Source organism: Cadophora gregata, assembly GCF_030347475.1.
Source record: "Cadophora gregata isolate MNR1 chromosome Unknown scaffold_17, whole genome shotgun sequence".
In the NCBI taxonomy this organism is placed as follows: Eukaryota; Fungi; Ascomycota; class Leotiomycetes; order Helotiales; family Ploettnerulaceae; genus Cadophora; species Cadophora gregata.
The window spans coordinates 1,151,179-1,176,625 of record NW_026695940.1 but is presented as its reverse complement, the minus strand read 5'-3'; the positions used below and the strand labels follow the sequence as shown (position 1 = coordinate 1,176,625).

The 25,447-nt window shown below is 48.9% G+C and overlaps 11 protein-coding genes across 11 annotated transcripts; 5 read left to right on the top strand and 6 right to left on the bottom strand.

The window, feature by feature from the left end:
• Window positions 1-413: 413 nt before the first annotated feature.
• Window positions 414-3,076, top strand: ONS95_006189 (uncharacterized protein; the record flags this gene model as incomplete). The annotated part of the gene is made up of 6 exons (XM_058499635.1): window positions 414-450; window positions 499-558; window positions 605-687; window positions 733-899; window positions 948-1,747; window positions 1,794-3,076. 6 exons carry the CDS (start codon window positions 414-416, stop codon window positions 3,074-3,076), a joined length of 2,430 nt encoding a protein of 809 aa, XP_058350679.1.
• Window positions 3,077-3,342: 266 nt separating this feature from the next.
• Window positions 3,343-4,356, bottom strand: ONS95_006188 (uncharacterized protein; the record flags this gene model as incomplete). Its single annotated transcript, XM_058499634.1, has 1 exon — window positions 3,343-4,356. One exon carries the CDS (start codon window positions 4,354-4,356, stop codon window positions 3,343-3,345), a length of 1,014 nt encoding a protein of 337 aa, XP_058350678.1.
• A 796-nt stretch (window positions 4,357-5,152) lies between these two features.
• On the top strand, window positions 5,153-7,360 carry ONS95_006187 (uncharacterized protein; the record flags this gene model as incomplete). The annotated part of the gene is made up of 1 exon (XM_058499633.1): window positions 5,153-7,360. The coding sequence occupies one exon, from the start codon at window positions 5,153-5,155 to the stop codon at window positions 7,358-7,360; it is 2,208 nt and encodes a 735-aa protein (XP_058350677.1).
• Window positions 7,361-8,766: 1,406 nt separating this feature from the next.
• ONS95_006186 (uncharacterized protein) lies at window positions 8,767-10,819 on the top strand. Its single transcript, XM_058499632.1, has 3 exons — window positions 8,767-9,564; window positions 9,613-10,620; window positions 10,698-10,819. Exons 1-2 carry the CDS (start codon window positions 8,852-8,854, stop codon window positions 10,586-10,588), a joined length of 1,689 nt encoding a protein of 562 aa, XP_058350676.1. The 5' UTR covers window positions 8,767-8,851; the 3' UTR covers window positions 10,589-10,620; window positions 10,698-10,819.
• Window positions 10,820-11,011: 192 nt separating this feature from the next.
• Window positions 11,012-12,418, bottom strand: ONS95_006185 (uncharacterized protein; the record flags this gene model as incomplete). The annotated part of the gene is made up of 1 exon (XM_058499631.1): window positions 11,012-12,418. One exon carries the CDS (start codon window positions 12,416-12,418, stop codon window positions 11,012-11,014), a length of 1,407 nt encoding a protein of 468 aa, XP_058350675.1.
• Window positions 12,419-12,510: 92 nt separating this feature from the next.
• Window positions 12,511-15,289, bottom strand: ONS95_006184 (uncharacterized protein). The gene has a single exon (XM_058499630.1). The coding sequence runs from the start codon at window positions 14,737-14,739 to the stop codon at window positions 13,057-13,059; it is 1,683 nt and encodes a 560-aa protein (XP_058350674.1). The 5' UTR covers window positions 14,740-15,289; the 3' UTR covers window positions 12,511-13,056.
• A 439-nt stretch (window positions 15,290-15,728) lies between these two features.
• Window positions 15,729-17,347, bottom strand: ONS95_006183 (uncharacterized protein; the record flags this gene model as incomplete). Its single annotated transcript, XM_058499629.1, has 3 exons — window positions 15,729-15,914; window positions 15,967-17,195; window positions 17,242-17,347. The coding sequence occupies 3 exons, from the start codon at window positions 17,345-17,347 to the stop codon at window positions 15,729-15,731; spliced, it is 1,521 nt and encodes a 506-aa protein (XP_058350673.1).
• Window positions 17,348-17,853: 506 nt separating this feature from the next.
• Window positions 17,854-18,841, bottom strand: ONS95_006182 (uncharacterized protein; the record flags this gene model as incomplete). The annotated part of the gene is made up of 2 exons (XM_058499628.1): window positions 17,854-18,303; window positions 18,353-18,841. 2 exons carry the CDS (start codon window positions 18,839-18,841, stop codon window positions 17,854-17,856), a joined length of 939 nt encoding a protein of 312 aa, XP_058350672.1.
• A 1,294-nt stretch (window positions 18,842-20,135) lies between these two features.
• On the top strand, window positions 20,136-21,301 carry ONS95_006181 (uncharacterized protein; the record flags this gene model as incomplete). The annotated part of the gene is made up of 3 exons (XM_058499627.1): window positions 20,136-20,483; window positions 20,559-21,214; window positions 21,265-21,301. The coding sequence occupies 3 exons, from the start codon at window positions 20,136-20,138 to the stop codon at window positions 21,299-21,301; spliced, it is 1,041 nt and encodes a 346-aa protein (XP_058350671.1).
• A 313-nt stretch (window positions 21,302-21,614) lies between these two features.
• On the bottom strand, window positions 21,615-22,854 carry ONS95_006180 (uncharacterized protein; the record flags this gene model as incomplete). The annotated part of the gene is made up of 5 exons (XM_058499626.1): window positions 21,615-21,744; window positions 21,804-21,865; window positions 21,919-22,306; window positions 22,356-22,577; window positions 22,664-22,854. 5 exons carry the CDS (start codon window positions 22,852-22,854, stop codon window positions 21,615-21,617), a joined length of 993 nt encoding a protein of 330 aa, XP_058350670.1.
• A 1,002-nt stretch (window positions 22,855-23,856) lies between these two features.
• On the top strand, window positions 23,857-25,447 carry ERG9 (bifunctional farnesyl-diphosphate farnesyltransferase/squalene synthase; the record flags this gene model as incomplete). Its single annotated transcript, XM_058499625.1, has 4 exons — window positions 23,857-23,924; window positions 23,985-25,044; window positions 25,091-25,273; window positions 25,319-25,447. The coding sequence occupies 4 exons, from the start codon at window positions 23,857-23,859 to the stop codon at window positions 25,445-25,447; spliced, it is 1,440 nt and encodes a 479-aa protein (XP_058350669.1).

Here is a 25,447-nt window from a genome sequence, read left to right as displayed (position 1 = left end):
GGATAGAATAGCTAGAGCGGGGAGTAAGGTCTCTATGACTTTACTCTACTGGATATCACATAGATCATCGGGTATCGAGGAACTCAGAAGGTTGGGGAGGATTTATCGTGGTCGTTCAGTAAGAACGAGGATTGTTTTGGAATTAATATCGTTACATCAGTATCACAAAAACAGAACGACTCACTTAATTGTAATGTGCAGGCTCCCTCAAACATTTCCACGCCTGGATTGGTGAAGGTTGAGGCCCAGCTGGACAGGAAGGGAGATATAGTACTCACGTGATAGCGTGTTGGCTTCGAAACCCGGGACGCGACCCCTTCCATATGTAACATCTATCCCCTCTTCGACCACGACAGAAGGCTTCCGCGTCCCAACTTGGCATCGAACAATCGCGGCATATCAACATTTCGAATATGTGGATATTCTCATGCGACGGAGATGTCCTAGAAGGCAGGTTTTCCTCCGGTCCCATGCGATACACAACTGACCTTACTTCAGGCAAGAGACTGTGGATTCCGCCGGGAAAAGAGTTTCTTATTGGCCGCACGGCAGCAGAAGGTACGCGATGCATACATGATCCTAGGGATATAAATAACAGTTACAGAGGGCCAATTTGTTGTATCGGACAAGACGATCTCGAGAAAGCATCTTACTGTCAAAGTAGCTGAGATTACTGCTTCCGATTGTGTATGTCATATCTGCCAAATGCAATTCGATGTTAACATGCAGCAGGCAAACGCGAGTTATCGGACCCAGATTACGATACAAGACGGCTGTGGCGATCCCAAGGGAACCAAGATAGGCACATTATTGAATGGCGAGCAGATTAGAGCCAAAACCGTACCACTCGAACAGGATGAGAATGTCGTTTCTTTGGGGAAATACAAGCACCATTTCCGGTGAGGAATACTTATTGCACGTATATTGTTTGTCTAATGGGCATGCAGTTTCACCTGGATCCCGACCAATTTTACATTCTCGCTTTCTACGAAAGAACAGAAAGCCAACCCATATCCTGCCCTGTATGATCGTCTCAGTTCACTTGATGTCAGAGTACTCGTCGACTACGAACGGAAGCTTACCACACATCTTGTCGCAAAGAAACGCAACACATCAAAGGGTCTTCAAGCTCTGATCAATGGAAAATATATTGTTAATGATTCATTCATTGAGGCTTTGGTAGCTGCGACTACGACACAAGCAAAGGGTGGTCCTTCTCCCCTTGAGTTGGATTTTGATGCCAACTTTCCGGACCCTCTCAAATACTTGCCTCCACGGGGAGAGGAACCCACACAACGTGGTGCTGATGCATATAGCCCAAATTCAGGCAGGGTGGAAATGTTTGAAGGGTATACGTTCGTGTTTTACGAGAAACGTCAATTCGAGACCCTCCTGCCACCTATCACCGAAGGTCGCGGTAAAGCCTTTCTACGAGAAGCCATCCCGGATCAGACAACTGTTGATGAGTTTGTGAGATATGTGAAGAGTGTTGCTGGAGAAAAGGGGCTAGGAGAATTCGAAGATGGAAGCGAGGGAAAGGGCGTGGTAGTTGTCAAATTTAATCCTTCGAAAGGGGCAGGGATAGAATGGTTTGCGGAGTTCAGCAGACAGATTGCTCAAGTTTTGGATCATAGGTTGATCGAACAGAATGAATTTCTTGATGCTATACTTGGCAATGATGCTAGTGTGCTGAGACGGCCTCTGTTGAGAGAGGATTCGGGACTGATAGCTCCCCCACCAACTGCAGGTAAGTGTATACTTCTTTCCAGCGGCCATTGTCTAAAACATGATAGCTACTGTGGCGGAATCCCAATCAAATCAAGCTTCTGCTTCCACGGCGGCACCGATGGCACCGCCGGAGCCACCGAAACGAGGTAGGAGACGACCAGCCAAGGCATTTGTAGGGTTCGAAGACGAATTCTCCGGCCCCATCAACTCCAGCATGCCAGAACCGGAATCTAAGCAGGTTGATGAGACTGCTGCCGCAGAGTCGCAGCAATCACAAGGCCTCTTTCTCACACAAGATCCAAATAACATTCTGCAAGTTCCCCGGTCACCAGAACCTGATAGAACAAGTCGAAAGAGAGCTCTGAGCCCGGCTTTCGAAGAGGAAGATGTCATGGAGGAGGCTGCACCAAGAGCAGCTGCCCTGAAGAGACGTCGACTTGCGAATGAAGCGGAACAAAACCTTAGGAAAGGATCAACACCTCCTCGTCGAGTGTCACCTGCAGCTACACCTGCCTCCGCACCAGTTGTCAAAGATGAACCTGCGCCCAAAGGGAAAGGCAAGAAAGTCAAGAAGGAAAAAGAAGTTGACTTGATTGAAATCAGACGTCAACAGCGAGAAAAAGACGAGGCTGCAGCAAGAGCGGAGCGTGAATCTTTGCAAGAGGACTTCGACGGCATGGACATCGAGCAGATCCGCAAACTTGCCATCATTGAGGAAATGCCAATCCGGCGTCCTAATCCACGAGTTCAACGAACGGAAAGGCCAGAGGATAGTGAACGCTGGGACGAGAGGTGGAATGCTCGAGCCAACTTCAAGAAGTTCCGACGCCGTGCAGGTGTAGCTGATGCCAGAGGTCTTCACAGGGTTATTGTTCCTCTGGAGGAAGCCAAGAAGAAAGACTATGGTATCGGTGATACATATTGGGACGATGACAGCCAGCACAAGAAGAAAGGTAAAGGGAAGGGCAAGGAGACTCAAGATATCAGCCAGTCAGATACGCAATCAAGACCCAGAACTGGTGCAGCTGAGGCAGCCTCTCGGATCTTGGCGAGTGAGGCTGAAGAGGAGTATGCTGGAGCTGGAGCAAATGATGGTTCGGGTTCGGATCTGGAGATTGTTACCCCAGCTCCCAAAGCCAAAGCTGGACGTTCTCAAAAGCTGGTGGACAAGACGAGCATATCTCAGAACTTGCCCACTAACAAGAGAGCTGCAGCCACGACGTTGACGAAGCCAGCACCTGCGAAGATGGCAAAACAAGCACCAGTCAGGAAACAGCCGGCACCCGAGCCGGATAGCGATGATGACAGTGATGAGGGGCTAAAGTTCAGATTCAAGAAGAGAGCTTGAGAGTGATGTATTACTTATTTGAGCTTCATGATATTTGGTAGCGGGCGTTTCTTTTGCTTGTATCTGAATGGGTATGTAGGAAAAGGGTATCTTCTATTTGTTCGTCTTCTATGGTATAGCCCGGTAGCTCTCTCTATGGACCGCATGTCTATATGTGCAATGAATGACATGTCATGACCGAACCTGAACGCCGACGCCATATGCAATTCCCAGTGGTTGGAAACGACTCGAAGTTTCCAAGCGCTTGGAGAAGCCAGCCTCTAATTCTAATCCATCTCGTCCAATGTGCTTTCAGCTCTTCTATCACCGTCTTCAACCGCAATACCCACCAAACAAGGCTCCAACATGCCCTCCCAGTTGACCCATGGATGCACCTCACCAAACAACTTCGTCCCATCCCTCCCCGCAGCCTTCAGCAGTTCCGGCCCGCCACCAGGATGATATGGGACATACGGCGTAATATTATACACCTTCCCGCCCAGTACCGTCCACGCATCCTTGCCCTTCCGCCCTGTATACTGCTTCAGCAAGCTAGGCGGTACGCGAATATATGGCGTATCAGCCGGCAAGCCTCTCAAATTCGCTGTAGGAGACGATGATAGTCGCGCCCAGTCTAACGGCGAGTGACCTGGTGTCAAGAGGACCTTTCGGCGTGGTTTGGCGGGGATAGATGTATGTGTTGGCGGAGGAGCGAGAGAGGAGGAACCGCCTGGCGGTCCTCGATTGGGAAGGGGAGACCGTGATGGTGGTGCTATGAGGCCTGGGGAGGATTGTGGGTAGACGTTTAGTCTTGGAGGACCCGCGACGCCTCCTGAGGCTCTTTGCGCGGAGTTCATGGCGGGGAAAGATGGCGCAGATGGCTCTTCGTCCTCTTCTTGACCGTCGCTATTGATGCTATCATTGCCTACTGTGAAGGTCGGTACTGGTGCTTGAGGGTTGCGCAGTGGAAGTTGTTTCTTGAAGGGGGGTGGTGGGGGCGGCATGGCTTTGCGGTCGGAGTCTGCTTTGGCATTGTCCGTATTTGTTGGGGGATCCGCTTTGGTGATTATAGGGAGTTTAAGTGCCGTCTCTGGTATTGAGGATTTAGCCACTGGGTCTATACTATCTATCGAAATCTTCTCGGGGTGTATTGGAGGTGGAAGTGAAGCGCCATTTTGCTTCTTCGCGCCAGACTCGATGGAGGGGCGAAGCCACTGGAAACAGGCCCATGATGTCGGCGGATGGCGGTAACAGAGGAATGAGACTGAAGCGATGAGGATGGAGAGTCCTAGTAGGACCATAGTGGACCGGCGACGAGATTGTCGAGTGTTGTTGCTGGGTCGAGTAGTCGAGTAGAAGTGGGATGATAGTGACTTGTCAAAAATTAACATTAGAAGCGGACGCTATTTTGCTGGTCCTCGGCTGCTTCGTGACACAACACCACTGCCTGCTTGCACCTGCAGCCGTCTTCCGCCTCCGCAACGACTGGGATAGCCTGGGATCTCCTCGTCTGTTTTGACTTTCGAACCAGGGGGACCGAGGACAAGAATGACGCGCTGGGAGCTGCCCGGCCTGTCTGTGTGGTTGCGGCTGCGGTTTCGCATGAATCTCATCAAAGCCGTGCAGCGCGGTGAGGGGCAGTTTCCGACGGAGGGGCCTGCTGCATCCAATGCCGGGCGATGCGGTGCAAACATTTAATACTCCGGGCCTGCTATTGATTGACAAGACACGAGAAAAAAGACGCGGGGGCCTGGGAACGTAAACAATAATAGTCGATTAGGTTATGACCAGTTTTACGGTGGATTCCGTAGTAAAGATAACAAACCCCTCTGCCAGTGCCTATTTTGTTCTGTTCTGTTCTGTCCTCGTCGAGTGTGCCAAATCAATCTGGATATTCATTCTTTCATCCAGCCTCAATGTCCTGCCATAACTATCTGGACGACTTAATTTCATAATTCACATCCAGCGTGTCATGAGTCAGTGCCGATACTTATACGGCACGGCATCACAGCGTCCCTTCGGAGCATTTTCTGAGCGTTTTGGTGTGCTTTGTGCTTGTGCTTGTGCTGTCGTTGTGTCCCGATCGTGCTGCTCAGCATGCGGGCCACGCTATTGGGGGTCGCCGCTCGCTCCAAGAACCTCCAAACAGGCAGTCCAGACTCGAACTCCAACAACGCAAATACAAATGCAAACAACTTCAATTCCACCCTTACATCTGCAAATGCCACCCCGACTCGGCTTCGACCATCGAGACAACCTCTTCGTCCGCCTCTTCAATCTAAGGACGGCAATGCCATAATGCGAGTTCCCCCCTTGACGAAAGGCAATCCGAATAACATGCCCCCATACGATAAACATAATGCCTCGAGACCGCTCATGCCTACCCTCGGTGCTTCCACAAAGACTGTCAATCGACTGCCATTAACTCCCAGAGTCGCAGGCTCAGCTCCTTCCAATACCGGGACTTCGTCGTCGCGTCGATCTGCGCGACCAGATAATAGCACAACACCGGTGGGGAAGGAGGATGTCTCAACTCCAGTCTCGACATTCCTCAGCCACAACGTTACTCCGAGATCTGGATCGAGAAGAGTGCGAGTCGAAAGTCCCAATTCAACACCTACGGGAACACCTAATGGCCTACAATCTGCTCCGAATGATTTGGCTCGAGGGGCAGACACCCCACCGATATACGGATCTGGACTTGGGATTACGGGAATCGATAAAGATGTGCCGAAGCGTCCAACAGTATCATTCAGTCCTTCGCCCTCAGACTTAGGTCATGCCAATGTGCAGGCTCAGAAAGAACCAGCGGATTCCAAGTTCTTCTTTGCGAGTGAAGCAAAGACCGCTGCTCAACCATCCAGACCGCCATTACAGACCAAGGGCTCGTCGAATTTCTTCTACGCAAACGGGGAATGTATTCCAAATAGACCGCAGAGCTCAAGCACATCTGCCGTGGGCTCAACAGCTGGGGAGGAAAGGTCACAGCCAAAATTCTTCCATGCAAATGGAATCCCGGATCTTCAATCAACCCCATATCTTCCACCACCTAAGCCGAGCTCTACCGTATCTTCTACTTCTCGAACTGCATCGCCTCGACTAGGAACACCGACGTCGAGCACAGCTTCTCCTCCCCAACGGCCATCGTCTCCATCGAAGCTCAACCAATATGCCTCTCTATCCTCGATTCGAGGCACGCCCCCATTGCCATCGCCTGTAACACCCAGACCACAGATCTTAGGACGAGGCCAATCGACGAACAGCATTGTTTCAGCACGGAGGGCGAGCATTGAGGCAGGACAGAGGTTGAGCCATGGAAGGTCGTCAAGTGTGAGCTCGGCAGATGGAAAACTTCCACCCCCTGTGCGCAAGATTTCTGGCAGCTCGTACGAGTCTTCAACACCTGGATCGCCGTTAAACTTAATCACGACGTCTGTTCCTCTTTCCACGCCGGAAGAGGTTTCCGAAGACACGCCCAAGAATGGTAGCTTAGCCACAGGGTTCAAAAGCCCCATAATAAGCCCGGTCAAAACAGGTCACTCTATTGACGAATTGAATGAACTGGCTGCCAATGCTCGGCGGGAACGGAAAGTGATGGATCTTGAGATCACGAATTCTTCTCTGGAAGCTATCAACCGAACGCTGGAGAGGGAAATGAGGAAACAGACTGCCGAACTTCGACGATACAGACGGCTGAGTCGCTCTGGGCGACTGTCCATAGCCACCACTACTTCTGTACGCACGTCAGCGGGTGGTGTATCTGGCTTGGATGGCGATGGCTTTGATCTGTCAGATATGAGCGAGGAGGATCAAATGGAGGAAACGGAATCAGAAGAAGATACATCAGACGAAGGCTCATTGAGCCCCAGTGCCATGGAGGAGAGTGATCTCCGGCACAGGAAGCGAGACGAGAAGCGCCTCCAATTGGACTTATCAAAACATCAACAACTGCTTATCGACAGCCAAAAGATGAACCAGAGTCTCAAGCGCTGTCTCGGTTGGACAGAAGAACTCATCAACGAAGGCAGGAAAGCTCTCGAATACCATGTGCGGGTCAGTGATGTTGAGCTTGGTGGCCGAGTTCTGGCCCCTGATGAAGTTGAAGGTGGCGAAGATGCCGACAACGAAGGCATGAGCGACATCGGTGCGAGAATGCTTCGCGAAGCAAGGAAAGCTGCTGCGAACGGCCTGGCTTCCACGTGGGCCAGCCAAGGACGAGATGATAGAGACAGTGGGATTGAGCTCGATGGTGCTCATAGAGAGCATATCTCGAGTTCGGTTGCTACCTTGGGCTTAGAGCCGTAATCAGGGAATAGGAGGGCTGTACTTGTACGATAACGAACCGGAACGAACGATACCTCACAACACACCGCTCAACAGAACGATACCATTTCCTATGTCTTACACAACTTTCTATGAGGGTCGGATTTTTCTTCGTTTCGCGTTGGCTTATTTGGGTAATCCTAAGGGATTGGAGTTTTAGGATCTGTGCATGGGAAGAGGCGTCGAGGCTTTGGGTGATATTTTATGGTGGAACTAAACGGATTTGGAATCCGGTGGGAAGAAGATTGATTCATATTGTCTATTAGCTGCAGGGTGGGCAGCATGCCAATACCTTTACTTTTTCTTTTGTCTGTACACTTCACGATACCCCTTTACTTGCAAACATACCAGGCGTCGAATGCGTACATGGGATAGGTGGCACTCCTTCGATAGTCTTGGGTCAGCTGATTATAACCTTCTTGGATAAGCTGATCCATTGTGGAATAGAGAGAGGGAAGACATGGCTAGGAGGAGATATGGTTGGAGCTTTGATGAGAAGCGAGCCGGAGGATCTGTTGGATAGTAGCAAACATACAAGCAGTATCCTACAGCTGCAATAGAAGTGAAGGTGGACGCAGTATACACTCAATCAAGTAGAAGAAGGAAAGAATAAAACATATAATAAAAAAGCTGGCCCTTTGTCATAGCGGTGAGATACTCGAGGCTTCGCTCTACTCTACTCCCTACCAGCGAGATATTCATTTTCACTATGGCGAATTCATCTCTAGCAGGCAACAGAGGTGTCCATTTTCTGGTCCTCTACTTGACTCAATTCGCTAAGTAGGTGAATGGTACTTGCCTATCCCGAATGGAGTCATTGGAGTTAGTCGAAAGAAAACACCATCATTGGCTTTCTAACAATTCGGGTAAGACTGCACCAGCTTTGGGGTTGGAATGCTTGGGAGAGCAATTAGTCCCTGAGTAAGGGCGCTAGTGATGACGATCGGTGATGCTCGAAGTGGAAAAGTAGCCTGTATTGACTTCGGGTGTTTCAACCAATCACACTCCCTCGTATTACAGAACAGGTGCGATAGTAATGTTTCAATCAGCTGAAACTTCGCCACAGTCAGACTGCAAGGCAAGTTGACTTCGGTTGCAACGACGAAGCAGCTTGCTTGCTCGTATATGGAAAAAATGATGTAAAGGAAATGTAAGTATTAGCTGAGACTCCGTCACAGTAATACTGCATCCTGTCCACATCCGCAACCAATTGAAATCCTTGGTCAGTGAACAGTCGAGTTTCTATGTAAGAAACATGCCCGTATGTCCGTACCAACTGGCACACCGTCAGATGGAACAGGAAACGATCTCCCGGGGACTTAGCTTACTCTTTAAGGCTGGAAAAGTGCACGTCGATCAGTAATAGATCAATAGTATATAAGAGCAAAGGGGTGCTCAAACCAGGCAAGATCGAATTTTAACTTCACCCTGGTAACTTTTATCAAACTTCTTATTAATACCGCCATTGAAAATATGGCCAACTCAACACCCCTTCTGTCAGAGGCAGAGGTATTGCCGAGAGCACAGCCAAAAGATCTTTCACGTCACTTCTCGGCAATGGCCAAATTAAGAGTCAAATCTTCAATATCGCCGTTCTTCCAGGCACTCATACCATCCGTCACCAATCTCGGAGCAGGATTCCCACTTCCTCAGACGTTTTCCGCGGATTCGCTCGAAGGAGCCATAGCCAAACCAAATCGTTTCCCACTGCATCCTATGTCACCAACCTCCTTTCCATCATTGGAAATATCCCGCTTCGCCATCCCCAAGTACTCTTCGTCGATACCAGCTATAATTGCTTCGGATAATCGAATCGACTTGGCAACTGCCCTTCAATATCAAGATTCAACCGGTCTACCTGCCCTGGCTAACTTCATAAATGACTTCTCCATCAATCACCAGAACCAAGGGAAAATACCTTACTTGAAGCCGGAGACCTTGACAACTGGTGGAGCTGTAGATGCCTTTGCGAAATGTCTCAGCACGTTTGCAAATCCGGGAGATTCTATTCTCATGGAGGAGGTCACGTACTTTACAGCTCGGGATGCCGTGTCACCATTTGGAGTCGGAATTGTTTCAATGAAACTAGACGAGCAGGGTGTTGATGCAGTAGCTCTCAATCATATGCTGGATACATGGAGCGAGAAGAAAAGGGGAAGAAAGCCTCACATGATGTGCACCGTCTCGTAAGTCAACCCTCGTTTGGACAACCATTGTTGCTGAAGACTATCTAGTCTAGGACAGAATCCCACTGGATCTGTCACACCTTTGAAAAGGAAGAAGATGATCTACGAGGTCTGCCAGAAACACGACATCCTAATTTTCGAAGACGAACCATTCTGGGTTTTCCAGTACGATATACCAGAGGTGTCTACAGATAACCTCCTCGCCACTCTCGTCCCATCTTACCTCCAAATCGACATCGATGGCCGAGTCCTCGGAATCAACACCTTCACCAAACTCATCGCTCCTGGCTGTCGAGTGGGCTGGATCGTGGCACAGCCAGCTTTTGTTGCAAAGTTGAAGTTTCTGACTGATAACTCAACGTCCAATCCAAGCGGCTTCAGCGAAGCTATACTGGCTCAGTTATTCAGACAATGGGGTGTAGATGGCTTTATTCGCTGGATCGCGGGTCTGAGAGCCAATTATCTGCAAAAGAGAAATGTTCTATGCGAAGCTTTAGCTGAGGGGCGAGATATCATGATTCATTCTCATTACCATCGCCACCCAACCTTCGAGGAGTCAACGACTCAAAGTCATGGTACTAACAGCAAGAGAAAGAGACATTCAGAAGAACATAGCGAACACCACCATCACAACCGGAAATCCAAGATTCGCATGTACGAGTTCGAAGTCCCAGCAGCTGGCTTCTTGATATGGGTGCAGATAAACACATCTTCCCATCCCCTTTCGCACTCCTCACGAGGAAAATCAAAGCTGTCTCCATCGGAAATTATTCAACTTCTTTGGAAGCATCTGTACGGGCCGCCTTACAACTTGCTCACTATTCCTGGGAACATTTTCGCTGCAACGCCGGAGGTACAGGAAGAGATCGATGCTGCTGGAGTGGGGCACTTGAGATTGGCTTTTATAGGTGTTGAGACGAGTGATTTGAAGAGAGTGGTGGAGGTGTTTGGGGCTGCGATGAAGAGTTTCTGGGAAGGTGAAGGATGGGGATCGGGGTCACTTGATGCAGATGAGGATGTTTAGGGGACGGCAAAAGTTCTCGCACTTCAGCAGACGTATGTTACCCTCCTACTTGCGAAATCACGAGTCTAATATGAGAACTTCGAGGGGTCTTGATACTGACTGGGTTTAGCAGGAACCGCATGGATGATATGCTTAGATGTCTAATTGTGATAAGTCCCCTCTAAAGGAAGCTCGAAACGATTCATTGATAGCACTTCTTATCCACCAAATACAGAGTCTTCTATTAGCATGAAATAAAATTCAAATAATATATTGTCCATTCTTCCCCCTCATAGAAATTCTAAAAACTTGACCTTAATCCCTATCCTTGAATTCTATCCATAAGCTATCATCTTAAGGCATATCCCGATCGTTCACATGAATACATCCCAAATAATTACTCTTTTTCTTGTAGTAGGAGAGAGGTCTTAGGAATATTGGTTCTCATGGAATTGTATCTGAGATGGCCAAAATTCGACGGATGCTTTCTTCCTCGCCAGCCCATGGCGAATCGGCGAGATATAAGCAAATTATGGACGCCAGTCCATTGCGTGAAATTGTAGGATAAACTTTGTCATTATTGTAGACGTTGACAGCTTGGGCAACGAAAGGTAAAGTATGCCAGTGTTCTGGAAAGTCAAGACGTCCTCCCTTCCTGTAAAGCCTCGATACCTTCTCTCCCGGATCTGGTCCCATGGCGTTCCACAAATTTTCTACAACGGTTTCGACAGCTTCATGTTCATGTTCGCTTAGGGATCCTTCCTCTAATAAAGCCCTGTGCCTTTCGACCCCATACCAGTAGGAAGAGGTCTCTAGCTTCCAGAAGTCGCGGCGACTCTGCCGTGTATGAGATGTTCTTGAAACCATCATTCGGGTCAGGATATCCTGTCCCGAAATTGGTGACCATGGCTCATCGCGTACAATCCATCTGACATCAAAGTCATCTGCCTCCATGTGCGTGACGTTTACTAGTGGAGTCCATTCAATATAAGGGTAATGATGCTTATAATGATCCAGGCTTTGTTCGCAGGCTTGACACTCTTTAGTTAGTAGAGTTTTGTTTTCTGCAAGCATGGCAGCTCTTTTCTCTCGTGGAGACATTCCATTCCAAGAAATGGTACCATAACTTCCATAATCGAGGTCTTTGCCAGTCGTGACGTACATGTCCTCCACCCATTCTTCGCTGCTTGGAAAGATGACTGCAAGTTTGGGTCTGACAGAGATATTCTGCTCTGGAAAAGATTGCAAAAGACAGCTTCTTAGTTGCTCAGCGGCCGAGATCAAATATTGTTCGTGCCAGCGTCTGAACGTGTGGCAGTATGCATATCCAAGAAATTCGAAGCGAACAGTCAGACACTTTAGAGATGAAAGAGTTGCAAGCGTTTCAATGTGATTACCGCTACTGTTCAAAAATTCCGTATCTTTCTTATTTGCGATCACATCTACCCACTGTACCTTACTCATGTCTTCCGGGTGTTTCCTCAGCAATCTTTTCAGAGATCTCACTCCGCTTTCGAAGCAAAGAGTATCCAGCTCGAAGTTCAGGAATAGAGGCTTTACCGGGACAATTCCTCCGCGCTGGTAGAAGCAGGGTGTATAGTTTTCTTTGTATACTTGTGCTGCTTCACGGTTAACGTAGAGAAGGCTTCGTGTCTTTTCATCGACCTGTGGCCGGCGTTCAGCGCCCCAAAGGAGGACTCGGCGACCTTTGAAGGACAATTTCCAAATTTCAAGCCTGATCTCTGTTGGAAGTAGGCCAAAGAAAGTGAATGTTGCCAGTGGCTGCTCGATGATCTCGGTCTGGGTAGAAACGCCGACCATTCTACCATCACTTGAAGTCGTGCTGGACATTGCTCTTGGGTTCAATCTTGGCTCATGCAGCTTATTTTGTAAACTTACAATGATTTAAAGGTGCTCGAATAGTAGGTGACCATTCGCAAGTGGGGGATTGTACTTGAGCACTCATAACTTGAAAATACAATGGACGATTTATGTACCCACCAAGAACAGTGATATATCATGACTAGCTTAAGTACAGCTCAATTCAACAGTAGAACAATCAATAAACACTCAACAATACTTCAGACAATGCACTTATGGGAAGTAACAAAGACAGGCGAGTATCAGCAACGATCAGCTCCAACGACAAACAAAGACGGGGCCAAAAGCTCCGAGTTTTCAAATCTATTCGTCAATAAAGCCCGGGCCTTTGTTTGCGAGGTTAGAATGCTTCATAATAACACGGCAGGTGATTTTGAGTAAAATTGTTCATGCCGTTTGAAAACATTTATCCTGGAAATGCATTTCGTGCCCTCGTAGGAAAAACGCTTGAGCTTTGGCTTGCTTCGCTTACAATCTAGCCGATGTTTACTAGTTACTTTCCCTGCCGAGCGCTCCGTTCCCGTAGCATGAAAGTTGAGAATCACTTAAAAAATACTTAACGCACCGCCGAGAAAACTGCAGCTTTGACACTGTCTTCAAAGCCACTATCATATAATCTTTATCGTCACATCCGCCACGTCTTCAAACCACTCACAAGCGACATCACACGCCACCCCAACTCTCATAAATACCGGCTCCGGCGTCTCAACGACCATGACAAGTACAAGCGCCCACCCCGTAAGATTCAGTGAGAACAGTGGCTCCTGCGTCTTTGTCATCGCAGTCCTCGCAAACATGCTCAGCAGAAACAATGGCGCAATCGACATTGAGATCCTGTCGTCGACCTCTCCAGGTGGAGACGTATGGTCATGATCAGAATCGAAATCCATGTGAAACTGGATATTTCTCGACATGTTGGAGAAAGAGTACATTTTGAGCTTTCCACGCATGTATATGAATCCATCTTTTAGCTGCCCCTTGGGATCAGAGCCTTTAGGGACGAGGCTGATGTGGCATATTTGGGCTGTTATTGGCGCAGTTTGGTCGATTTGCGAGCGATGTAGGGTGACGAGGTCATAGGTAACTGCCTCATCTATTGCTGCCCAGGACCAAGAAGGGGCTCGGTATTCTGGTGGTCTGCGGATTGTCTTTTGCGGAATCACTGACTTTGGATCTCGTCGCCAGAGCAGACTGCGAAGTAGATCATCTCTCCACGCACCAGCGACGTACTCACCCCCATGGGCAGCTTGTATCTCACTTACTAGACCCGATAGTGCAGGAAAGCGATCCGTAATTCTGCTGAATGTTCTCTTGGAGTAGTCTTCGATGACACGGTGCCAGGTGTTGTGCCGCGCCTCAGTGAGCACGAGTTTATGTAGGATGGAAATATTGGCAGTAGGAACAGGAACTTGTAGCATGTTGTCCAGACAGCGGAGCTGGACATCTTGGTTCACGATGACAGCGGAGCCGTTGGTATATACCACGGCGCTGCGGACATTGTCTCTCGCCACAGCTTTCTCAATGCGGCGTAGGCGTCGTCGAGAAGGGGGGATGGGCTCCGGCGGCCTATCCTCTTGTTTTCTCACCGTTCTACATTCCCACCACATCTGATCATCTGAGAAGTGTAGAATACGAGGCGAGAGCTCTCGCTCTTGAAATGTCCAGCCTCGCTTGTTGAGAGGATTCCTCTGGTAGAATGTTTCCCATGTTATTGGTGTTTTGAACAAGCGAATCTTCATACGACAATCTTCAGAGTCTCGTGCGACGAAGTCACAAGCTGCTTCTATCTCTTTGCGGACCAAACGCATACCTTCATGGCAGCCTCTGGCGCTAGAAGATGCGATGGTACACCATGCGTGGCTGTAAACCAGACCCATTTGCGCAGACTCGAACTCCCAATCCTCTAGCGAATTCTGAACTATACAAAGAGAGTCGATCCAGATATACCGAATGGAGAGACCTTTTGCGACTAGAACTGCATCTATATATGATCTCGGGAGAGTGGAGAAATCGATGCTGTGTTTGTGTAGATCGATATTCTCCAGTTTGGTCATTCCCGCTTCTGGCATATCAGGACCCCAGCAGTGAGTGAAGGCAGCGTACTTCACGGTGGAGCTGCTAAGTTGCCGAGTTTCGATGAGTCTACTCGCCTCTATGTCTATCAGTCGCGTTGGGGAAAACTGTAGCCATCGATGGGGTCTACAAAGGTAGTGTTCATCGTGGCATCGCTGAATCCAAGAGCGTGCTAGTCGCACTCTCTTCTCCCCTTTCTTCTCCTGGTATATTGCCATGGTGAGTGCTATCCAGAATTAGCACTGCGATCTTAGAGGATAGAGGAATTTCGCACCATCCTCATTTTCGTCCGGTGGACCACCAATCTCACCAGACTCTATAGATGACTTTGAGACCGTCTCCTCTGTCAGAGCCTTGGCCGTCGACCAATCAAAAGGGTGAGGAGCCAGGTTTCTATAGAGAAAGCCTGTCTCCCGCACCCTCTCTGTCCTGCTCATGAATACCGGAAAGGTAAACACCAAAATATCTTTTATAAACCCCTGGATGACATTACAGGTGCCCTCAAAGCTGATTCTAGCAAGACCACTTTCGATCAAATCCTTGCTTATCTCAGCTTCCATCATACCGCACAGCTGGCAGCCGATGAGGGACGGGAAGCGGTACCACCGTTCGGTCTCGTGCTTCTCTACATTTGTGGAGTACTTTCCCGAGAAGATGAAAAAGAGGAGATTTTCACAGATGGTGCAAAGAGACATCTTGGGAAGCTGTTTACTGGAGGTGCAAATGCAAAGTGGTTCAGCCTGACAAGCAGAGGATTCGATGTTCCAGGCAGCTAACTGCATTGGCGGTGATGCAGAGTAAGCGAGCACTTGGGAGTAAAAGTATGATGAGCAAGCCGTTGATTCGCCAGTGACAATAAAGCCACTGAAGGAAGTTACTCGAGGTCTACGCGAGTATATGAAATGGATATCGTCTGATTCGCACAATTACCTATCTATCTACCTAGAACGAAGTACTTGGGTTCTTGTTCTCGCTCTCGTAACAGCAACCGCATTCTAATACCATGCAAGAAAGACGATAGCGCAGTCCAACCCAGGTCTCACAAAGGACCACCTCCCCAAGTTTAATGCATGAAACCCAACCGTAGCAGGTAAGGTATCTTCGTAAGACACTTTCCTTGCTTTGCTCTGCCCGTTCCAAACTTACTGTCTTATCGTCTATCCACAAATGTAACAAGAATTCATATCTTCTCCTTAGCGACTGACGTTTATTCCTTGGCTGGCTTAGGGACATTAGGGGCATCTGCAGCAACGTTCTCAGCTGCAGAGTGGTTATCTTTAGCGTCGGGCTTCTTGTCCTTCGTCTTCTTCTTGTGTTCCTTCTTGGCGGCTGCTTCGGCAACGAGTTGTTCGAATGCCATGTAATCACCCTCTTCCTCCGGATTACGCTTAGCCTGTAATGCTGTTAGTACTTGGAAATGCAAAATTTGGGGCTAGGGCAAATACCTTCTGATAGATCTCTCCAGCGATAACAAGAGCTTGAGCACGCTCCAATCTCTTAGCCATAGAAACCTTCTTGTCGTTCAGAACCTCGTCACAAACATCCCGCAGGACACTCTGAATCTCAAATTTGCTTCCTCTCCACGCAGCATTGAGAATCTTGCCTGTGACACGGCGCTCATACTCGCTCTTCTTTTCATCAGTCCAGTCCTCACCTCCCTTCTCCTCCATCTTTGCCATCTCCTCCATGGTCATCTGGGCATCAATAGCACTAGATATCGTGTTCCATGTCTCCTTGGCAAGTGTTCCTTTGTCCTTTAGTCTTGAGAAGAATCCACCGATACCTAGAAACTTCTGTGATTTCAGGAGCGCTGTTGATTTCTGGAGATAGGTTGTGCCGATGGCGTGGAGAATGTCCAAACCGAAAGATTCCATCTTCAGGTTCTCAACCTCCAGTCTGGTCTTCTCTTGAAAAGCTTTGGTCACGTCTGGGCCTTTGTCTGTCTCTGTCCATATACTAATTCGGTCAATGAGCTTCTTAGCCAGGGTATCAACACGCTCTTGTCGCACACGAGCTCGCTCCTTCTCGTAAGCAGCCAGCTCCTCGCGCTGTGCCTTGGAAAGACCAGCCTTCTTCTTCTCCTTCTTTCGCAGCTCCTTTTCCTCCTCTGTCAACCCCGCAGCAGACATCTGTGCATCCTCCTCGGTCTTGTCCATAATAGCCTGTCTTAACGGAATACCCTGCTGTCTTCGAGGAGTCGACGTTCCGGACGTAGCTGGGCTCACACTTGGCTTCTCAGATGGGACCGCAGTACTGGCTGTTGAGAAAGTAGAGTCCGTCGATTCCGCAACGCTTGGTGCAGGAACAAATGGCTTTGAACCCTCACCACCAGACGCAGCAGCTTTAGCCTTCTCGTCTGCGAGACTCTGCTTCTTAGCCTCTGCCTCACCAGGAAACTCCTCCTCCTCTTCTTCGGCACCCTCCTGCATTGTGATATCCATCGTCTTGGTCAGATCCTTCATGAGAGAGATCTCGCCGATCAAATCCACGAAAGCCTCACCGCCGAATATCGTACCAAAGAACTCAGCGGGATCCGCAAATCCCTCTGAGGGCTGCGCATGGTCCTTGCCAAACTTGTCATATTGCTTGCGCAGATCGGTGTTGCTGAGTACCTGGTATGCCTCGCCGATAGCCTGAAACTTCTCGTGTGCGGTATCGTCGCCGGGGTTTTTATCTGTGTTTGTTAGGGTATGTACGAGATAGGGCATGGTATGACCTACCTGGATGTGTTATGATCGCAAGTTTGCGGTACGCCTTCTTGATCTCCAACTCGGTGGCATCGGTCTTTACGCCGAGCGCATCGTAGTACGTTGTGTCCACGACCATGATGCCTTTATTGTTCGCAAGAATTTACAGCGACCGTGCGGTAAGTACAGTCTTCGACTGATATGCGGTTTGTTGTTGCAGTCGTGTGTCTTTGCGATCTGCTGGAACCTGACTATGAGGCTGAGAGATTTTCGTGTTGATGGTTCGGAAATGACGAGGCTCGGGTCTAGTTTGCAATCAGGGTTTTGGTAAGAGGGGCAAGTCCTATATCAAACTTCACAGCTCTTCAAAGTACGCCGATATCATTCAAAAAATTCTATATTTATAATAACTCGAGTTGCGTTTCTCCCGTTCTATACATCCTTTATGCACGATGGGCCAGTATCACCACATTTCGTCATGCATCCCGCCGCAGCAAGTGGGACGTGGTTGCCACCCTCTGCCTCGTAAGACAAGGTTCAAGGATGGAAGTTTATATTATATGCGAACAAAGGCAAATGCAATCATGCTTGGTTTAATTTCTAAGCAACTTTATGACTTTTAGTAATGGGGGAATCTTCGCAAATCTATTTGACACCAGCCTTGGCCATGCGCTGGAAGCAGCCCTTGTAAGCCTCATGGATCTCTGGCACCTTGAAGTTGTACTCTGCGAGCTTGTTGACCAACTTGGTAGTATCCAACTCGCAGTTGCTTCGTCCAGCCTTGATAACCTTTGCTTGCTCTTCCAATGTGAAGTTCTTCCAGGTGAATTCTGGGCGAACGAACTCCTTGAACAGGGAGAGGACCTCGTTGTGGGAGATGGCACCTGGGTTGGTGAAGTTGTAGATTCCAGTATCCTTGTGCTCGGCCATCAAAACTGCGGCCGGGAGGAGATCGTGGAGGATGGTGTTGGAGTTGGGGATATCAACGACACGATCGTACTTGGCGATCTTGGTAACGAAGTTACGGGAGTGGAGGTCGTCGCTGACTGGCATGCGGAGTCTGAGAATGAGAACATTGGAGTAGTGCTTCATAATCTAATGTGTTGTTAGCTTTTGTCATTTCTCAACCTCTGAATATACTAACCTGCTCAACGTATGCCTTGGTCTCGGAGTAGAAAGATCCAGCAAAGTTGGCCTTGTCAGTCTCCTTGTATCCCGGGCCGCCAATTGGATGGGTCTCATCGTAGAGGTAAATACAGCCGGTAGCAAATACAGTGACGTGGATTCCCTTCTCATAGGCAACATCAGCCAAATTGATGGTACCAATAACGTTGTTTCTGATGGTCTCCTCCTTGTGGTCTTCACACCAGTCGACATTGGGACGGCCAGTTGACCCTGCAGCGTTGAGAATGTGGGTTGGCTTGTACTTCTCGATCTCGGCGATGACGGCTTCTCTGTTTTGCATGCGAACGGTAGTCGTGAAAACCTTCTTTCCTGTCTTGATAGTGAGCTTCTGCGAATCAATTGTAGTGCCTGTGGGAGCTTGCTTACCCTGGCTCTCAAGGAGAGTCTTCAGGTGGCCGGCGACCCATCCCTCACCACCCCAGATCAAGAAAATGTTCTCGGAAGACATGATTGCGTTTGTATAAAGATTGTATTATTTTTGGCTTTGTTTGTGTTGATATGGAGACAGATCAAAGGAAAGGAGATGTCTGTTGAGTCGGTGAGGAGGGGAGAAGTAGGTACGTTTGTTTGGAGGGGCGAGACGACCCTGGGATTTGTAAACGCTGCAAGGGCTCGAACTAGCTAGATGCGACCTTTCATACAGATCATTTCAGTACAGCCACAAACGCCCCCTTCTGGATAAACAAGCATTCCACAACATCAGTCATAGGGACATTTATATTCTACAGCATCAAATGTTACACAAGAATAACCGTCCTCGGAGGAGAGTTGGGTTCCTGATCGTTGACTGCTTTCTCTGTCTCTTGATTGCAGAATGGCGAGGTTACGAAGTTAATTGGCCTGACCGCCCTTCACGCCACACCCACCTCCGAATTTTATGCTGCAGGGATCGAGAAAAGGGGCAAGACGCAAAGGTTGGCCCCCTCTACTGTACCTTCGTAGGTAGTCTTTATTGGGACAGCATGTTATTGAGCCAAGGGTCATGGCCATGAGATACTCAGAATGGCAATTCGAATTCGACAGTTTAGTTGCGCCATTCTTACGAGAACCTTCTCCTACTAAATCCTGATCTCATCATGGAATGATGGATTGAACTCTGCTCTCCGTGCCTCACGTGTGAGTGGACCATCTGGAATATGAGACGAGATAAGACAATGACACATCGCAGGTTGTCCGTCACTTGAGCAGTACTGTACTGGTAGTGGGCTCTTTCAAGATCTTGCTGACAATGTTTTCAATTGAGAGTTCTCGATACGACGATCTCCTCGTATAGACTTCAAATGTCCCGAAATAGCGGATTAAAAAGCTTCTGGGTAGCTCTGCTCGTATTATTTGATCTCGCTGTCAGACAGAGTCTGGGCTCGGCTGGTGCTCATGGCATTCGCGTCCGCATCCTAAGGTATTGTGTCCCGGTGTGAAACCTCGCTTCTTCCCTTCCCTTCCGTGAAGTGACGCGCCTCTACCAGATTTTTATTCCTTCTGTCCTCAGCCCTGCCAGCACGACACTCCACGAAGACACTGACACTACCTTACGCTCTGCATTGGCATCCTGCTGTTCTCGACGTGCTGTATCCTGCAGGATCATTCCAGGCCCTGGCTCTCCATCCAATGAGCCATCTCTCTTCGACTTCCTGTAACGCGCAATAGCTTAATCGCTCTGAGCCTCCTTTCTTTCAGGTCCCCTTCCAATATCGAAAGAAGGGGCTTCCTCCCCCATCACATGACCACGCTCGACCACAACCATGCCTTCTGAATCTACACAAGAGAATAGCATTCCTCTGCTGGATGTCGAGGCACAGAAGGATGCTGGCGACAAACAATTCGACGTGGAGCCTCCGGTTCCTGCTACTCCGGTCGTGACCGCTGGTGCCCGTAAGAAGTTCCTGACATGGACAGCCATCAACATGCTGGCCACTATTGGCATAGTCTTCACCAATAAGGCCATCTTCGACGACCCGAATTTCAAGATGATGCAGACGTCATTTGCTTCTTTTCACTTCGTGTGCACGGGTTTGACGTTGTGGGTGGTATCGAGGAAGAGCATTGGGGCTTTTGTTCCTAAACGAGCTGGGATCGTGGAGATGCTTCCTGTATGTTTTGTGTTTATTTACCCTTTCCCTGTCATTCGCATTATTATTGGCACTTTTACTAACATCCGAATCCAGCTTGCTTTCTCAATGTGTCTTAACGTCGTTCTACCTAATCTCTCACTTGCTTTCTCCACGGTCACAGTCTACCAACTATGCCGAGTTCTCCTGACTCCCATGACCGCCATCATCAACTACACCTTCTACGGTGCCACGATCCCAAGGAACGCCGCTCTGGCTCTAATTCCCGTCTGTATCGGCGTAGGTGTAACATCCTACTACGACACCAAGCCCGCCACCTCAGACCAAGTGCAAACCACCAGCACTATTGGCATCATGTTCGCGCTCTCGGGTGTGCTCGCCTCCTCCGCCTACACCGTCCTCATCGGCGCCTACCACAAGAAACTCCAAATGTCTTCTTCGCAGCTCCTGCTTAATCAAGCGCCTATCTCGTCCGTCATGCTCATGTTTGCCGTGCCGATCGTGGACAAGATTCCCGTTCTAGGCGACGTGCCGCAATATCGCTGGATGATGATCTTAATGAGTGGTGGCTTTGCAGCTTTGATCAACATCAGCCAGTTCTTTATCATTGCTGGTAGTGGCCCGGTCAGTTCTACGGTTGTGGGCCACTTGAAAACGGTCAGTATTGTTAGTATCGGGTGGGCTCTGTCTGGCAGAGGCTTGACGGACAAGAGTGCATTGGGCATTGTGATGACTGTTGCGGGTATCATTGTGTGAGTACTTCCCTGGTATGGTGGGAGGATGTGATCTGACTGTGCTCTAGGTATTCCAACATCATGTTGAGCAGGTCAAAGAAGTAATCCACGTAATGATGGGTTTCACGATGAGGATATGTCCACCGTCTAACACGTCGTCAAAAGTACAGATTCCTCACCTTTGTACCACCAAAATTTTCAGGTCAGGTTATGGGAATATTCCGGCCCAACGAGACCGTTCTGTTTTATTTTTGTTTGTCATGATAGATTTAGCAGTTTAGATAGTATCCCTCTATCAGTCGGAACGGGAGTCAGCATCGGTATATTTCCTTGGTCAAATGTATTATGGACTTTCTATTTATTTATTTATGTATATAGATACGTTGTACGTCCGATCTCTCGTCTATTCCAGCCTAACTCATTTCTGGGAGAGTTGGCTGTATAATGTAGCGCCTCCGAGCGCAAGTATGATACCCAGAGCATCCTTGACGGTCATTTCGCGTCCTTCGCTGACCCAACCGTATGTGAGAATTAGAATTGTTTTTACACTGTGTGATGTTAATCCCATAGTCTTGCTAGGTGGGGTATGATGGGTGAAAGAACGTACTTTGATGCAACGTTGAATGTAAGAGCACTCATTCTACCAATAATAAGAAACTGGCTCAAGTTCTACATCCAGGTTAGCTTGCCTAGCCTGCTCGGAGTCGGGAATGGGTTCTCACCAATGCTGCGGCCGCAATACCAGATAAGAACAAAGCGATAAGTGTATCATTTGGGATTATCTTGATATCTGGAACAGTGTCGAAGAATGGCGCTACAAATACCAAAAGCAGTACCGAGATAGGTGCTTGGTTCAAGAGCAACTGTGGACTCGATACGGCGAAATCCTTCATTTTCTTACCAATCCAGACTTGGTAGAAGGCCGTCACTGTGAAGGCAGCAACAGCAATCGAGGCACCCAAAGTTGTTGTCCCTGCTGCATTGGAGTTCGTAAGTGATACGCCGATGCACACGGCTGCTAAAGCGACAATTGTGAGTCCAGCAACGGTTTTGCCCAGGAAGAAGTATTGAAGGACCGCAACGCAAGGTGTGGTCATGATTTTAGCCAATCTGTGAACCTGTCAGCCGCGTGAATACAGAGGTATAGAAGACTTCGTACTGGTAGAATCCAACAGAATTATATGCCAAAGACAAGTTCCCCAAAATCAAAAAGCCCGCGAAGAAACTGCAGAGCGGGATCATCTGCAGGAACGGCAGCCGTATGGGCACGAATAGATTGAACGGGGATCGACTGGCGATCCAGAGAACGATTGTTGTACATGTGAAATGCCACATTGCGAAAGATATTTGCATATTCTTCAATTGGGGGTCTCGGAAGATCCTGGATTCCAATCAGTGATTGCCCACCAGCTGTGACTTAGGACAAGAGGGGCCGCGTTTGGAATTGCGACCAGTCGGCAGACGTACCATTTGTTTAGAAAAACCAGAGTAACAGTACTCGCGATATTCAGGAGAATACATGCCATATCGATGGTACGGCTGGCGGTGGTCTGTGGCTTGGGGGGATCTCCCGTCACCTTGTCTTTGTCCTGGTGTATCTCCCCATCCACCAGGCCCATCTTGCTCATTTCCAAATCGTCATCTTCTCGTTTGTTCATGGTTGGAAAACGGTTGTGAGGTCGCAGACCAGTGAAGAATTGAAGGCGATCGTATTCTTATCGGGGGCTTCGGCGGCAGCGGGCAGCTTTGAAACTGACGTGGTCACAAGAAGGGCAATTGATGATTGTGGGAAGGAGATGCAACCAGAAGTCGCGCAGCGTGGGCTCGATTTAAAACATGCCTCTTCGGCGAATAATATGCTGCTGGGTGCAATGCAAAGATGGAGTTGATGGGTTTGGGCGAGGGCGTGGGCGTGGGCGTGGGCGTGGGCATGAAAAGAGAACACTTTTCTTTACCTGAGAGAGGCATGTACTGTAATACTACCTTGCCTTGCCTTGCCTTGCCTCCGTAAGCTGCGAGGTAAATTACTTGTACCTAGGTAGGTACGAGACTACGAGTACCGCACATACCCAGGGGACTGCGAGGCTAGGGCTTGGCTCCTGCAGGCTGCAGCCTTCTATTGGACCCGTGCCCATGCCCATGCCCATGGCCTGCCTGTGTCTCGCAAGCCGTCCATCCGTCAAGCCTATCTGCGCCTGGCCTGACCGCCCCAGCCCGCCCGATGGACGAAGAAGCAGCCTGTAGGCCTGGCGGCGCGCCGGACTTTCTGACAATCTCCTGTCAGCCAGACTTCAAAATGGAATTCTCCAAATCCGCCGCTCACGACAAATGGCGCGTGCAACCTGATTCTTGTACATAACCTCCCTTCCCCTCCAGCTATCTCCCTCACCTCATTTCAGTAACAAATACACATTCCGAACCCAAGGTAAAATCTATCTCCGTTCCACCAGCCACACGTCAACTCATCTCAAGGAGGCTGCAGCTTGCTTGGCTAGGCAAACCCTAACCCTGCACGAAGAAGGAGAGCTTATTACAGTCCTGCACCCTACCCATTGAACCTTCTCCACAGTCAGTAGTAAAAAAAAAGGACGTCCATCACCTGCAACGCAACTCCTGCAAACTTTCACCCTCCCCACTCTTCTCTCCCAGCCACCGCTACAATGGGTGTCCTAAGCCAACTGTTATATTTTTCCGTTCACCCAAATCAACTGAGATCGATCCTGCAATGGTACGTCTAGAGCTTCTCCTGAATGCCAATCGCTCGTCAAACTGATTGATTACCTGCTAGGAAAATATGGCACGAACCTGTTCACGCGCGGAATCCCGAAAAGGAGTCTGCAAACCTGCGAGAATGCTTCAGATACCTTGAGATGACCAGTCGAAGTTTCAGCTCCGTCATCCAAGAACTCAACCCAGAATTACTCGTCCCGGTTGCGCTCTTCTACCTTATTCTACGGGGTCTGGATACGATCGAGGATGACATGACAATCCCCCTGGAGACGAAGGAGCCCAAGTTGAGGAAATTCCAGGACATACTCGAGGAAGATGGTTGGACTTTCAACGAGAATGGGCCAAACGAGAAGGATCGAGAGCTGCTTGTACATTTCGATGTGGTGATCGCGGAGTTCAAATTGGTCAAGCCTGCGTACAGGGACATCATCAAGGATATCACTAACAAGATGGGCAATGGTATGGCTGACTATGCGAACAATGCGGAGCACAATATCCACGGTGTAAACACCATAAAGGACTATGAGCTATATTGCCATTACGTCGCTGGCCTCGTTGGAGACGGTCTCACAAGATTATTCGTGGAGAGTAAGCTTGCAAACCCAGCACTTCTCAAGCGACCAGAACTTTCCGAATCCATGGGTCAATTCCTGCAAAAGACAAACATCATTCGTGATATTCGAGAGGACTTCGATGACAAGAGACGGTTTTGGCCAAAGGAGATCTGGTCCAAGCATGTCACCAAGTTTGATGATCTGTTCGACCCTAAAAATATCGACATCGCTATTAATTGCAGTTCAGAAATGGTTCTCAACTCTCTCCGCCATGCGGATGAGTGCTTGTTCTACATGGCCGGCATCAAGGACCAGAGTGTGTTCAACTTCGTCGCCATCCCACAATCAATGGCCATTGCAACATTGGAGCTTGTGTTCCACAACCCAGATATCTTCAAGAAGAATGTCAAGATCACCAAGGGCGATGCTTGCCAACTGATGATGGAGTCGTCACAGAATCTGCGTTCTGTATGTGAAATTTTCAAGAGGTACATTGCGAAGATCCACAAGAAGAATACTCCCAAGGATCCCAACTACCTCGAGATCAGCATTGCTTGCGCCAAGGTATGAAGCCTCCTTCCTTGTCTTTGATTTATTGCTAACAGACTAGGTCGAACAATTCATCGAGTCTATTTTCCCAACTCAAGATCCCAAGGCCTTGTCTCTTATTCACAAGGGCGAGATCGCACCTTCGGATGCGAAGAGGGCTGCCGAAGATTCCGAAGCAAAGAAGGACGTTTTCTTCCTCTTGCTTGCAGTTATGGGGACCCTGGCCGTCATTTCGGGTCTGATGGTAAGTATTACGCGGACACAACTGGATGTGGCTAACAGAAAACAGATTGGTGCTGCATATTTGGCAGGTGCACGCTTTGACATTGCTCTCAAGGAGCTCACCAAAGGCAACATCTTCCCTAAGGGAGGTGAGCCGGTACCAAGCGTATCAGTCACTGGCCATGGAGAGCTATGA